Genomic DNA, 14,416 nt, shown 5'->3' on the forward strand with positions numbered 1-14,416 from the left:
TTAATGTAAAATACATTTATTTGATTAAAAAAAGAACAATATTGAGCCCTTGGTGGGGATCAGTCTCCAGAAACAAACCTGACCTGAACAACTCAGCAGACATTTAAAAACAAAGCTGCCATTGTGGTTTCATTCCAATTACAAAAGCCTTCACTAATATTCATTAAAACCTTCTGAAAATTAAGCATTAAACAAACATGTTCAGGCCTGTTGATATAATACTTCATTACAAAAAATATTAACAGCAACAATGCAGTTAGTCTTAATAAATACAGCTTAACTTCACTTTCGCCTAAATAATATTAGCTAATTGCTTCTTATTCCATAGCAGATTTGAAAACGAAATGATTACATAAGAAAGGAAAACCAAAACCATTGGTGTGCTTCACCAACACCATCATCTTAAGGTTATTTGCATGAATATGACATAAATCCCGTGCCCTAATCCAGTTGTTCTCAAACCTGTCCTGGGGACCCCCAACCACAGCATATTTTGTATGTCTCCCTCATTTAACACAGCTCATTAGTAGAGTCTGCAAGACTTAAAATGGATGTGGCCTATGAGAGAGGCATACAAAATGTGCAGTGGCTGGGGGTCCCCAGGACAGGTTTGAGAACCACTGCCCTAATCAAACAGAATGCCTAAAAGAACTACAAATCTGTACTTGTTAATAGTGATTTCAACTTAAATGCTGCAAACAAATACAAAAACATGCAATATAATTAGTTAACACTAAAAGACTATTTTACAAAAAAAAAAAAAAAAAAAAAAACTATACACAAGAACACATTGTGCCACTAATATTGATAATTTGTTCAGCTTCAAGTATGATATAGTGCTCAGCAAACTGGCAGCACAATATTTCATTCAGATTTAGTTTTGAATGACTTTTTCCCCAGGCACAAATAATGACCAGGAAACATCACACTAGCATGTTATTTACTACACACTAAGTGTTACATATAAGGTCAATTTCACATCATGCATTGTGTATGAATACATGTTGAGCCCATAGTGGTTCCACGTTATAAATATGTCCTATTATATCTCCCACTCTCGTCTTTTTTCCACGCCATATTTTATTTCTCTAAATCACAGCACTTCTTTTACTGGGCAGGTAGAGCTAAATTATACACATCAAGATTAAAAAAAAAAAAAAAAAAAAGAGTGACATACTATGAATAAAATCTAATTAAGTTTCCAGTATGCAGTGATTAATATTATAAGATCATCTACTTCATTCTAACTTTGGCAAGTATTTAATCTACATATAAAAACAAGTATCATTACAAATAAAGTCTCTTGGCTAAGCTGGTGGCAGCTAGTGAGGTGGTGTGTTGTGCTTTATTTGCGTTTTCTTAGCACTAGATACATCAAGCCGCTCAGCAGCAGCATGGGGAACGCAACCCAGGCCACGACGAAGGAGTATCCGTATTCTCCATTCTTAAAACTCTTCTCTTTGAAGTTTAAGTGCTCTGCTGTGTAGATGGATGCACCGGTCATCACACAGAAAGCTGGGGAAGGAAAAAAAGGGCAATTTACAGTTGGTTGGTAGTATTTAAAGGGATAGTTCTGTCATTAATTACTCACCCTCATGTTGTTCCAAACCCGTATGACTTTTGTTCGTCTTCGGAACACTAAGATATTTTTGATGAGATCTGAGAGCTTTCTGACCCTCCATAGACAGCAACACAACTGACATGTTCAAGGCCCAGAAAGGTAGTAAAGACATCATTAAAATAGTCCATGTGAAATCAGTGGTTCAACCATAATTTTACGCAGCTACAAAAAATACGTTCTTGGAAACACTTCAGCGAGTTCGAAGTCGTCATCTGATTGGTTGAATTCTACAGGATTTCAGGGAGACGAGCGTGTCGCACTCTTTAACGGTCCGCCTGGAAACTACACGAAACCGTCTGGTCGAAATAGTAAGCTGTTTTGTTTACATTGTTTGCATCACGATCGACTAAATGCTAAATTCTTAAAAGTATGCGAGGTTCTCAGCATAAATGCTCGTGAATGTACACCGGTCTGTTACTGTGGGGACATTTCCACGCCTCTAAACATGACGCAGCACAAAACAAAACGTGATTGGTTGCTTTACCTGTCTGTCATATGGCCTCTTGGGTGGGCCTTGACCAAAGAAAGCGGCCAAAGTTACCAGACCTTCAGTATTCCGAGGTAGAACGTCCATCTCTCTTAGTTCATCGTCAGTATATTCTGGTTCAAATAAGTAAGGCTGGGTAAAAAAATTGCAAGTCATCCTCTCTGTTGAAATCTTCAGACATGTTTACGAATGATGATGTTTGCGTGCATCTTCCTCTGCTTGTAAACTGAACGGCGCATGCGTCATGGTACTTTTGTGAATGCGCAGCGGAGAATGACACGGAAGAGAAGAAATTGTTGAATAAAGTTGTTATTTTAGTTCTCTCACAGAAATTATTCTCGTAGCTTCATAAAATTACGGTTGAACCACTGATGTCACATGGACTATTTTAAGGATGTCCTTGCTACCTTTCTGGGCCTTGAACATGGTACTACCCTTGCTGTCTATGAAGGGTAAGAAAACTCGGATTTAATCAAAAATATCTTAATGTGTGTTCTGAAGATGAATGAAGGTCTTACTCATTTGAAACAACATGAGGGTGAGTAATTAATGACAGAATTTTCATTTTTGGGTGAACTATCCCTTCACGGCTCACAGGCTATTACTTAACAGATAAAGATTCAAGATTCAACAAACATTTTATATACACAAAAGATTTTCTAAAGGAATAGTTCACCCAAAAATACAAATCTGAGGTCATCCGAGATGAGTTTAATGAGTTTGTTTCCTTATTGGAACAGATTTGGAGAAATGCAGCATTACATCAGTTGCTGACTAATGGATTCTCCGTAGTTAATGGGTGCCGTCAGAATGAGTCCAAACAGCTGATAAAAACATCACAATCTTCAAGTAAGCCACACAACTCCAGTTCATCAATTAATGTCTTGTGAAGTGAAAAGCATCAAGGTGTTTTAACATTAATCCATTTTAATGCTCAACATGTGAATCACCTGTTGTCCTCTAACATCAGTCCATCTACATATTTGTTTAAAACTGTTTTTGACTATTTTAGTTATGAATACAGGACTCATGTTTTAGCTGGAAGAAACAGTTTGAAGTGGATATAACAGATTTGTTTCTTACAAACATGCAAGGTTTCGCTTCACAAGACATTAAGTGATGGACTGGAGTCGTGTGAATTACTTGTGGATTATAGTGATGTCTTTATAAGCTGTTTGGACTCTCATTCTGACGGCACCCATTCACTGCAGAGTGAGCAACTGATGTAATGCAAAATTTCTCCAATTCTGATATATTTCTGAAGAAACAAAATCATCTACATCTTGGATGATCTGAGGGTGAGTAACACTTCAGTTTTGTATGAACTAATTCTTTAGATGTACTTGTGATAAAAATGGTAAAAGTTTTCCTGTGTCCTGTCTTACAAAATAAGCCCTTCAAAGCTGAAGCATTTTACAGAATAAAAAGATGGCATGAAAATAACAGTACAAATACTTCAAGGTTTTACTCAATTGATTACTCAATTTTGAGTAATGAATGACTTATTGTACATTTTCTTTGCATAGTACATAGACAATAAGAAACAGCAATTGTGCTGCTAACAATGATTCCAAAATATATACTGTGGGCATGAACTCACCAGACAAGAGCTGGATGATGGCCGTGAAGACAAATCTCTCGCCCTGCTTCAGACGGAAGAGCTGAAGGATGAAGACAAAGAAACCCACACAGCACAAGATAGTGGCCAGTATCAGGGTGGCCTGGACAGTCTGAAGATAGGCTGATAAAGAGGAAGAGAACCAAGAGGCAATAAGTGTTTTCTTCTGGCCAGCTTTTATCAATAAACAACGTTAAACAATGCCATTAACACAAGCATTTATACTGTATGACATTTCTCTCTGACCAAAGTAAATGGTGGTTATATTTGACTTAGATTTTACGACATTCAAGGCTTACCTGCTTCAGTGGTTGCACTGTTTGGTATATCATAACAGCCTGTGGAGTTGCAGTGATACCAGAGATCTAAGGTGTAATCCTTCCAGACCCACCATACCTTGAAAAGGTGGAGAATATATATTGACAGAATATAAACTCGGAGAAAAAAAGAAATGTCCCTTTTTCATGATACTGTGTTTTAAAGATAATTTTGTAAAATCCATATAAGGTTTGCAGGTTTTTATTAGAAACATACATACATACATACCATACATACATAACATACATAACATACATACCATAAGTGTATTTCTTAAATAAAATGCATACAACTGTTATAGCAGCAGTACATTTTACAGTACACGCTGTTGTAGATCAACAGATTATTTGAACTAACCTAAGCAGAAATGGTGCTAGATGAGTTAAACCGAGTTTTGTGCCGAAATTCCTAACAATAACACTGAGCAGTAATAGTGCTTATAGTAGACTAATAAAAAAAAAACCACTGAAAAAGATCAACTTACATTTCTGATGGTTGCTATGAAGAGTAGTATTGCTGAGGTGATGTGGAAGAGGATGATGAAGGCCAAAATAATCAACATGGCTGATGGTGGAACAGAAAATCAAAAGCAGGAGACTCTGGAGGGGAAAAGGAAGACACAAGAATGTTATAAAAATCCTGTTTAATAAATACAAAGCTGAGACTGAGAACGGGAACTGCTGTTTTCTGCTTATCTTGGTGGGAAAATCACCATGTGCCCATTCGAACAGCCTCTTATTATGCACTTTGACCTTGGAAGTACTTATCCACAAGTATTTGTTTTTTACACCAATGACAAGAAATAAAAAAGATAAACATTATTTTTTAATTATTTGTTAACATTTTACAATAAGGTTCCTGTTAACTTAGTTAAGTACATTACATGAGTTAACAATGACAAATACCCCCAAAGCATGTAACAATCTTAATGTAAATTTGAAATTATTACCAATACTACCAGAATGTGTTAATATTATGTAATGGACCCGAGTTAACGTGAATTAACAAATGAACAGATTGTTAATACATTAACATTAACTAATGGGATATTTTTGTAATGTGTTAGCAATTATGTTATTAGTTACCTATTTCAGTTTTGCACCAATAATGTTTAACCCAGCAAATTAAAATCAAATAAAATGTCACACAGATTAAAACATGCAAAATACAAACCATTTGATATTATTTAATAAAATGTTTTTAGTGTGATTCAAGTTTAAGAAGCTACATTTATGATTTTATCCGATTTTATTGATCATTCAAGTAGATAGGAGCCAAGTCTAAAACCTCACGCAGGTTTCACACACGTGAGCCTCAGAATCAGCTGCTAATTTAGCTTCCCATGATTCACCGCACTATGGCCACATACAGACAGCCTATACATCTCAGCCTGCACCACAGCCGCTCCGAGCCATTTATGAATGGCTTTTTTTCCTCCTTCACCTTGTATAGTGGGTGTAAGTTTATACTGGAGGTGAGAAACCCATTTTTTGCTCTGAAGTGCTTTAATGCTCAGTACTTGAGGATACAATAAATTTTTAAAAAGACACCCCTAAGGACTATATCACCTCAGCACTGTCTGTAAAATACATGTCGCAAAAACCATATGTGGTGAACAGGGTTTTATCTATTTGCTACGATACAAAATCCTTTAGATTTACATAATTTTATTTAAGACACTTAGGTATGTTAACCAGATACACAAACAGAACTGTAAACTCTGAAATACAAGACTAGTTTACGCAAGGCTTACTGCAGCAGGAACAGACGTATGACTGAAGGATTTAACAGATGTAGTGTCCAGAAAATAACAAAAATCTCTGGGTTTTTTCTTGGTAATAAAAAAGGGATACAGAAGGAGGTAAATGAACATACTAAAAGAAAACAATGATATGATCAGCAGTTAAAGATGATGTTTTCCTCCTTTAAAGTCTTCCTCATTTAATCAGTTTCCTTAATATAGAGCTTATACACAACCAGATCAACAATAACTACTATCTTAATTAAGATGAAGCTGTTTTGCTCCAGGTGTACGAATCTGAGCTGAGGTGGCGCCATTGAGCCAAGATGCGAAAACTCTCCATAATTATTAAGAAGCATCGAGTGGGGAATATCCATCTATCCATCTATCTATCTATCTATCTATCTGTCTGACATCCCCACTCACAACTTGTAGAAAAAAAACTGGATATCCTGCTTAACTTCTCCTTTGGTGTCAAAGACAAGAAGTCAAACAGGTTTGGAACAACATGTGGAAGTGAATATAATGGCAGAGTTTTCATTTGTGGGTAAACTATCTCTTTAAGATGGGATGTGGGAGACAGGGTGTGGCATTTGAGCAATGAAGAGTTTAGGCGGGAAAATGATTGTTTGAGAATGTGTGAGCTTATCTTAAAGAAAGCAAAGAAACCTACCGCTCACAACCGAGCCAGAAAGCTTTAGCCAACACGGTCATACTAAAAGAGACCCGAGTCGGAAGAGGAAGCCAGCCTTAGTACAGAAGGGAGGCACAATGTGGGAGGGAACAGGATGACGCTCATCTAGTATAAGTTTCTCAGAGCAGACTCTACAAACACAGGCCTGAAAATCCTCTCTTTTTTAACTTTCACAGTTTCTTCTAAGGTCAGGGAAGATACTGGGAACAAAATGAAGTGTAGGCATTAATAAAGACTGACTATGTTGGTTATTTATTCAGAGCCTGTAGTGGAAATCCTCTGGAGACCTTCATCCCCTCAGGCTGTACATTAGCTGTCTGTCTTTGTAGAGCGTAAAGTGGGAGGCTGGTCTCATTAAATCGTAGCATATTGTGTATTTGGTCCACACATGGTCTTAATTTTCTCTTCAGCTGCCTTCCTGTGTTGTACTGAGGGGCGTAGAGGGCTGGAAGGGGAGGAGCCAAGGGAGGAGGAACGTGAGACCAAAAACTCAAAACACGCTGTCCAAAAATCTGTGATCTGAAGTAGGAAATGTGTTGAGCAGATGATTCTGAGATTTAAAAAAAAAAAAAAAAAACTTTGAATATTTTGGAGATTTAAGCTTTCAAGCTTCAAAAAGGATTCAAGAGAAATCAAGTAGTTATAAAGAAACCACCAGATTACTTAACTTTCTTAATTAAGGTCTTAAAGTTACTCCTTCATGCATTTTTCATAGTAGCAGTCTGTTAGGATCACTGCATTTCCAAGAGCTGCTAGGCGGCGTCTGTTAATTTGCTGAAATCCATAATGGCGCAAATGTGGCATTTAACACACAGAGAACCAGTGTTTTGTTGTTTATGTCACTGTGAATGGTGGGAAATTAAGGAAGAAAATTCCTGTAGATGGTTAAAAAGTGAGGAAAATGAAACCCTTTGACTAGACAGAGGCCCACCAAACACAGAATACACGCGGAAGAACATACTGAAAATTGTATGTTGGCTACACAGAAGGATAATCGTCTGTGCACAGTCCCCTCAGGCCTTTCAGGAACAAAAGATCTACTGTAGAGGTTCACCGAAGCCAACGGCAAGCGTGGAATCAGCTTCACGGGTGATTCACTTCAGTCTTCACAGGAACGGTGTACCTGTAACCGTCAAAAGAAGCGATACCACGACCACACGGGTCTTACAGGAAAACGCCATGTTCAGTACAATTTAAGCTCTATCGGCATTTTGAAAAACAGTATGCATGTTATATTTAACACATAATTTGCTTACCAGCATTTTCTGTGTAAGTTATAGTCAACTGTATTTTTAATTTTACATTCCAAAACATTCCATCACAACATAAAGCCTAAAACTTTAAAGGGTAACGTAAAAATTGAAATTAAAACCGTTTTACAGCTCATATGTACATGTTTTAACAGAACAATTAATAGAAGTGCTTTTATAAAAATATATATAGTTTATAGTTTCACATTTCTACTTTCAAATCCTTCAAAATTGGCCTGGGGTTAATACTGTTAACAAAACCTAAATTTAAAACTATTAAAACATTTTTGTTATGAAATGAAATGTAATCTAAATATAAAATGAAAAACATTGTACTAGGTGAAAATCAGAAATTACCTTGTGTATATAAAAAGTAAAATAACAATAAAATGTAACCTAAATAGTAATATTACAAATAACTAAAACTACTATAATTTAAACAAACTAAAATTAAACTGAAAATATCAAAATAAATGCTATAGTAAATAAATAATACTTAAAACAACACTGCTGAACTTGAATTGAATCTGATATATCCCTTTAAAATGATGGATTTGGATTATGTCTATATAAATGAAACAAGTGAGGGCAGAACAACCGCAAAAACTGAACATACAATCTAGACACCTTGTGTGGCTTTTAAATGTGGATAATGAATAAATATGTCATTTCTGTACATTAGGTCAATCAGTCAGGCTCAGGTCAAATCACAGACATCTGTACTACAGCTGCACAAAAAAATATTCCAGCATTTAGCTCAGCCTTATAATAGAGTTGTGGAGCTGAGGCCCCGTTAAAGCTCATATAGGCTGAGACATGAAAACCTATGAGCGTTTGTCTTGGAAACTGGCTGTGAAGTTTCAGTTTGCCATGTTACAATCCTGCGGGATGATAATGACAGCCATACCTCCCAAGCCTAGAGGTTTCCAGAGAATTTACAAACCATCATTAGTAAATTAATTGGAGTCAGCGCTTTAAAAGGTAGCAGATAAGCCATGTCGACTTACTTCTGCACTGGGAAATGTCTGCATCGGAGTGTGTGTGTGTAAACTCTATGGAGCCCCTGCTCATTTCCCCTAAGCTTGGTGGAAAACGCTGACATGAGTTTCACTTTTAATGTCATTTTTTCATGAAAGCCACAGTCTCCAGCAGACTTCCAAGTCGGCCACTGCTGAAAACAGAAACTGGTGTCATGGAACAAATGATTGAGATGAGAAGGAAAGCTTCAATGCCATCCAGCAAAGCTTTGCAGCTTTAATCCAGGGCATGTGTATACCTTACATCATTTATGACCAGAGTCGGATATTGGAACGGATTAGCAGATTTGTTTACATTCTGATTCAGTTAAATGTTGATTCATTTGGGAATCATGTCAATAGAGCGCTTTCAACTATAATTGTAATGTGAATGCTAATTGGCTGCTAAACAGCAGTGGTCCATTTAAGGTGGCTGATACATGAATCATTACTGATTATTGTAACCAGTGAAAGATAACAGTACATTTTATTTTTAGACTTATTTCAGTATAATTATGGTCTTCTTTTTAACATTTTAATAATGCATTGAGAAAAAAAAACAAGTCTAAATACAAACAAGAAAAAAGAAAAAAATATTTATTAAATGATATACACAGTCATGGCCAAAAATATTGGCACCCTTGGTAAATATGTTCAAAGGCGGCTGTGACAATTAATCTGTATTGTTAATCCTTTTTTTTTTTTTTTTTTTAATAATTCACAAAAATCTTAACCTTTCATTGGATAATAAGAATTTAAAATGGGGGGAAATATCATTATGAAATAAATGTTTTTTTCTAATACACATTGGACACAATTAACGCCATCCTTTTATTCAATACTTTTTGAAACCTCCATTTGCCAGTTTAACAGCTCTAAATGTTCTCCTATAATGCCTGATGAGGTTAGAGAACACCTGACAAGATATCAGAGACCATTCCTTCATCCAGAATCACTCCAGACCCTTTAGATTCCCAGCTCCATGTTGGTGCTTCTCTTCAGTTCACCACTCATTTTCTACAGGGTTCAGGTCAGAGGACTGGAATGGCCAGCAGAAGCTTGGTTTTGTGCTCAGTGACCCATTTTTGTGTTGTTTTTGAGGTTTGTGTTTGGATTATTGTACGGTTGGAAGATCCAAACATGGCCCATTATAAGATTTCTAATAGAGTCAGTCACTTATTGATTTTTTATCTGTTGGTATTTGATATAATCCATGATGCCATGTGTCTAAACAAGATGTCCAGGACCTCCAGCAGAAATATAGGCCCACAACATCAAAAATACAGCAGTATATTTCATTGTACACATGGGGTACTTTTTATCCCTGTGTTCACCAAACCCATCTTGAGTGTTTGCTGCTAAAAAGCTCATTTTTGAGTTTCATCTGACCATAGAAGCCAGTCCCATTTGAAGTTCCAGTCGTGTCTGATAACTGAATATGCTGGAGTTTGTTTTTGGATGAGCGAGGAGAATTTTTCTTGAAACCCTCCCAAACAACATGTGGTGATGTAGGTGCTGTTTGACAATATTTTTTAAAAAGGTTTTCTGACCCTGAGACTCAACTATTTTCTGAAATTCTCCAGCTGTGATCCTTGGAGAGTCTTTAGCCACTCAAACTCTCCTTCTCACCGAGCATTAGGACAATATAGACACACGTCCTCTTCCAGGCAGCTTCATAACATTTTATGTTGATTGGAAATGATTAATTTTGTTCTGCAACATCTAGACAGACCAGGGACTTATGTGAGGATCCTGTTTGTGGACTTCAGCTCAGCTTTTAACACAATCATTCCAAACCTCCTCCTGCCCAAACTAACTCAGCTCTCCGTGCCCACCGCCGTCTGTCAGTGGATCACCAGCTTCCTGACAGACAGGCAGCAGCTAGTGAGGCTGGGAAAATACACATCCAACATCAGTACGATCAGCACTGGCGCACCCCAGGGTTGCGTCCTCTCCCCACTACTCTTCTCCCTGTACACCAGGGTTCCTCAAATCTTTCCCTGGAGGGCCAATCTGCTGCAGAGTTTAGCTCCAACCCTTATCAAACCCACCTACCTGTGATTTTCTAATGATCTTGAAGACACTGATTAGCATGCTCAGGTGTGTTTGATTAGGGTTAGAGCTAAACTCTGCAGGAAAGTGGATCTCGTGGGCCAGATTTGAGGATCCCTGCTCTACACCAACGACTGCACATCTAAAGACCCCTTTGTCAAGCTCCTGAAGTTTGCAGACGACACCACACTTATTGGCTTCATTCAGGACGGTGACGAGTCTGCTTACAGACAGGAGATTAAGGAGCTGGCTGTCTGGTGCAGTCTTAACAACCTGGAGCTCAACACGCTCAAAACAGTGGAGATGATCGTTGACTTCAGGAGAAACCCCCCTGCACTCCCCCCACTCACCATCATGGACAGCACTGTAACGACAGTGGAGTCATTCAGGTTCCTGGGCACCACCATCTCCCAGGACTTGAAGTGGGACATTCACATAGACTCCATTGGCCCAGCAGAGGTTGTACTTCCTTCGCCAGCTGAGGAAATTCAACCTGCCACAGGAGCTGCTGAAACAGTTCTACTCCGCCATCATTGAATCTGTCCTCTGCACTTCAATAACTGTCTGGTTCAGCTCAGCTACCAAATCTGACCTCAGAAGACTACAGAGGGTGGTCCGGACTGCTGAGCGAATAATTGGTACAACCCTTCCCACTCTCCAAGAACTGTACTCATCCAGAGTGAGCAAAAGGGCTGGCAAAATCACTCTGGACCCCTCACATCCAGCACATACCTATATATACGTACCTGTACATACAATTGTCAATTTGTATATTTTTATTTCTTATTTACTTGTTTTATTTTTAAATTTAAAAAAGAAAAAATTGTATCTGTGTTTTTTGTTCTGTCGCTGTCATTTTGTTGCACTGTAGAAGCTTCTGTCACGAAAACAAATTCCTCATGTGTGTAAACATACCTGGCAATAAAGCTCATTCTGATTAATTATTGCCCTGATGGTGGAAATGGGAATTTTCACTGCTCTAGCTCTTTTCTTAAAGCCACTTCACTCATTTGTGAAGCTCAATTATCTTTTGCTGCACATCAGAAATATATTCTTTGGTTTTTCTCATTGTGATGGATGATTAAGGGAATTTGGGCTGTTTTCCCACCTATTTACATTTCTGTGAAACAGGAAGCCATGGCTGGATAATTTCATGTTCATAATCACCCTGGAGTGCTCAAAATTGTGAATATGAATGGGAATATATTTCAGAGATATTTTACTCATAAGAATTTCTGGGGGTGCCAATAATTGTGTACAACGTGTATTTGAGAAAAACATTTATTTCATAATGATATTTCCCTCCATTTTAAACTCTTATTATCCAATGAAAGATTTTTAGTGAATTTTTTAAATAAAAGATCGAAAGGATTAACAGTGCAGATTAATTTTCACAGCCTTCTTTGATCATATTTACCAAGGGTGCCGATATGGCCATGTGTATATGTGTATGTGTATGTATATGTATATATGTATATGTATATGTATATGTATATGTATATGTATGTGTGTGTATATGTGTGTATATGTGTGTGTATGTGTGTGTATATGTGTGTGTGTGTGTGTGTGTGTGTGTGTGTGTGTGTGTGTGTGTGTGTGTGTGTGTGTGTGTGTGTGTGTGTGTGTGTGTGTGTGTGTGTGTGTGTGTGTGTGTGTGTGTGTGTATATATATATATATATACACACACACACCTTTTTAACTTTTGTTGATTTTGAAACATTTTGTGGAGATTCAGTGCCCCAAACTGCCAGTGACCACAAAAAAAAAAAAAAAAAAAAAAAGGCCTTCACTATTGACTATCCTGAGCGGTGACATCAAAGGCAGCAGATAATGCAAAGACAATCTGACAATTACTCCCATTTCATTGTGCGTCATTGTTCCTCCTGCAGCATTTAAACAGAAGCAGCATGAACTCACGGAAAGGAATGTTCCTCAGTAACATGACGCAGTCAGATATCCATAACTCTGCTCAGGAAACAGATCATTGAGCCAAATCCAAAGGATAAAATGTTTTATGAATTATGTCTGGTGCAAATATTTTGCTCATGAAGTCCAGATAATACAACAGTTGTTAAATAAATCAATAAATGATGACAAAAACATGCAAATGGGAACTGCAGAAAATGTTACCGCCCGGTTTGACCTAACCTGACCCTAACTACCAATGCTGAGCTAGAGGGAAAACCTCAAAGTAAACGAGGGATATGAGGGGGAGTGTTTTAGTGTGTACGTTTGACATGGTCTGCGGTTTAAAATGTCAGCCCAAAGGTAACAAACCGTTCATGGGTTGTTTCGCAGTCCGGAGACCAGCTCGCACTCTGAGATCTGAGAGAATGCAGATAAAAGGGAAGAAAATCGTGCAATGGATCAGAAATGGGAAGAAATGATGATGCACAGAGTTTAGTGTGGATTCAATCCATGCACGCCTTTTATTGTAGATGTCCTTCACTGCCAGGATGAAAGGAAATGTGCTAAATAGAACTGTTCTCTGAAACAGTTGTGAAGCCGTGAAGGTTAACAGCCATGGATAAACAACATCTTCATTTCTCAGCAAGTGCTAGGCATTCTTAAAGCAATAAACAATAATTTAATTAAGATCAATGCATTCTCACAGACTCATTTCCACTGAAGCACTCATGTTTATCCTATCAGGGACAGGGGCGTTTGTTCTAAAATACAGTCATAAATTAAATGCAGACCCGTTCTTGCTCAATAAAGTTAAAATTAAGCACTGAATTGTGCCTGCTGGGTCTCATCTAACTGATTTCCTAACAGGCCTCTTGTAAGGTTTGATGGCTGCAGTTTACACAAAGACATCACGACAAGCATTTTCTCACATATTGCCATACAGCATATTTGTCAGGGGCATCTTGGGTAATCGCTAAGATCTGTGATCTGGGGTATGTGTTGCAAATTGCTGCAAGGATCATTTTAAAGTCAAGTAAACATGTGAAGACCTCTGCCACACATCTTTGGCACGTCTGCGGTACTTCAGTCATGTGATCAGAATACTGTCACCTTCTGTTTTCTTTGCCCACAATACTTTTTTTCAAGAATAATATTCTATATCACACACTTTACCATGTAATATTAAATCATGTGTGTCTTAAATAGTTCACCAAAAAAGGAAAATTCTGTTACCATTTGCTCACCCTCATGCTGTTCCAAACCTTTTCTGTGGAACACAAAAACATATTCTAAAGAATGTTGGGGTCCAAACAGCATTGGACCTCATTAACTGTCATTGTATTCAAAAAAATACCAAGTTTTCAAATATATTCTTTTTTGAAAGAAAGACAGATTTGGAACGATATGTAAATGATGGCAGAATTTGCAACCATTCTTTTATATGCTTTTTTAGCAGATTTATTAATAATGAATTGAATTAAAAATATATAACAATTTTAAATAAATTAAAAAATATCTTTTGGGCGAATCAATTCAGGACCATTTGAGGAGGAATGGTGAATATTTTCCCCCAATCCTACCAATTTTAACCAAACAAAATTCAAGCCATAATAATATGTGTGAATATATTTTGCCAGTTAATGCAATGTCTTAAAGTCAAACCAAAATAGACATACATCAAAGATGGATTTAAAAATAAATAAATAAATA

The 14,416-nt window shown here is 37.3% G+C and overlaps 1 protein-coding gene across 3 annotated transcripts in view; it reads right to left on the reverse strand.

Moving 5' to 3' along the window:
• Nucleotides 1–14,416, reverse strand: part of emp2 (epithelial membrane protein 2) — a 29,542-nt gene continuing 15,126 nt past the window's right edge. For all 3 annotated transcript variants that reach the window (XM_058770959.1, XM_058770958.1, XM_058770957.1), the window contains exons 2-5: nucleotides 4,529–4,643; nucleotides 4,026–4,122; nucleotides 3,709–3,849; nucleotides 1–1,515 (exon numbers count right to left, since the gene is read on the reverse strand). In XM_058770959.1, coding sequence (XP_058626942.1) covers nucleotides 1,346–1,515; nucleotides 3,709–3,849; nucleotides 4,026–4,122; nucleotides 4,529–4,606 — 486 coding nt within the window. In that variant the 5' untranslated portion in view covers nucleotides 4,607–4,643 and the 3' untranslated portion in view covers nucleotides 1–1,345. The remainder of the gene's footprint in view (nucleotides 1,516–3,708; nucleotides 3,850–4,025; nucleotides 4,123–4,528; nucleotides 4,644–14,416) is intronic.

Source organism: Onychostoma macrolepis, chromosome 03 (assembly GCF_012432095.1).
Source record: "Onychostoma macrolepis isolate SWU-2019 chromosome 03, ASM1243209v1, whole genome shotgun sequence".
Lineage (NCBI taxonomy): Eukaryota > Metazoa > Chordata > Actinopteri > Cypriniformes > Cyprinidae > Onychostoma > Onychostoma macrolepis.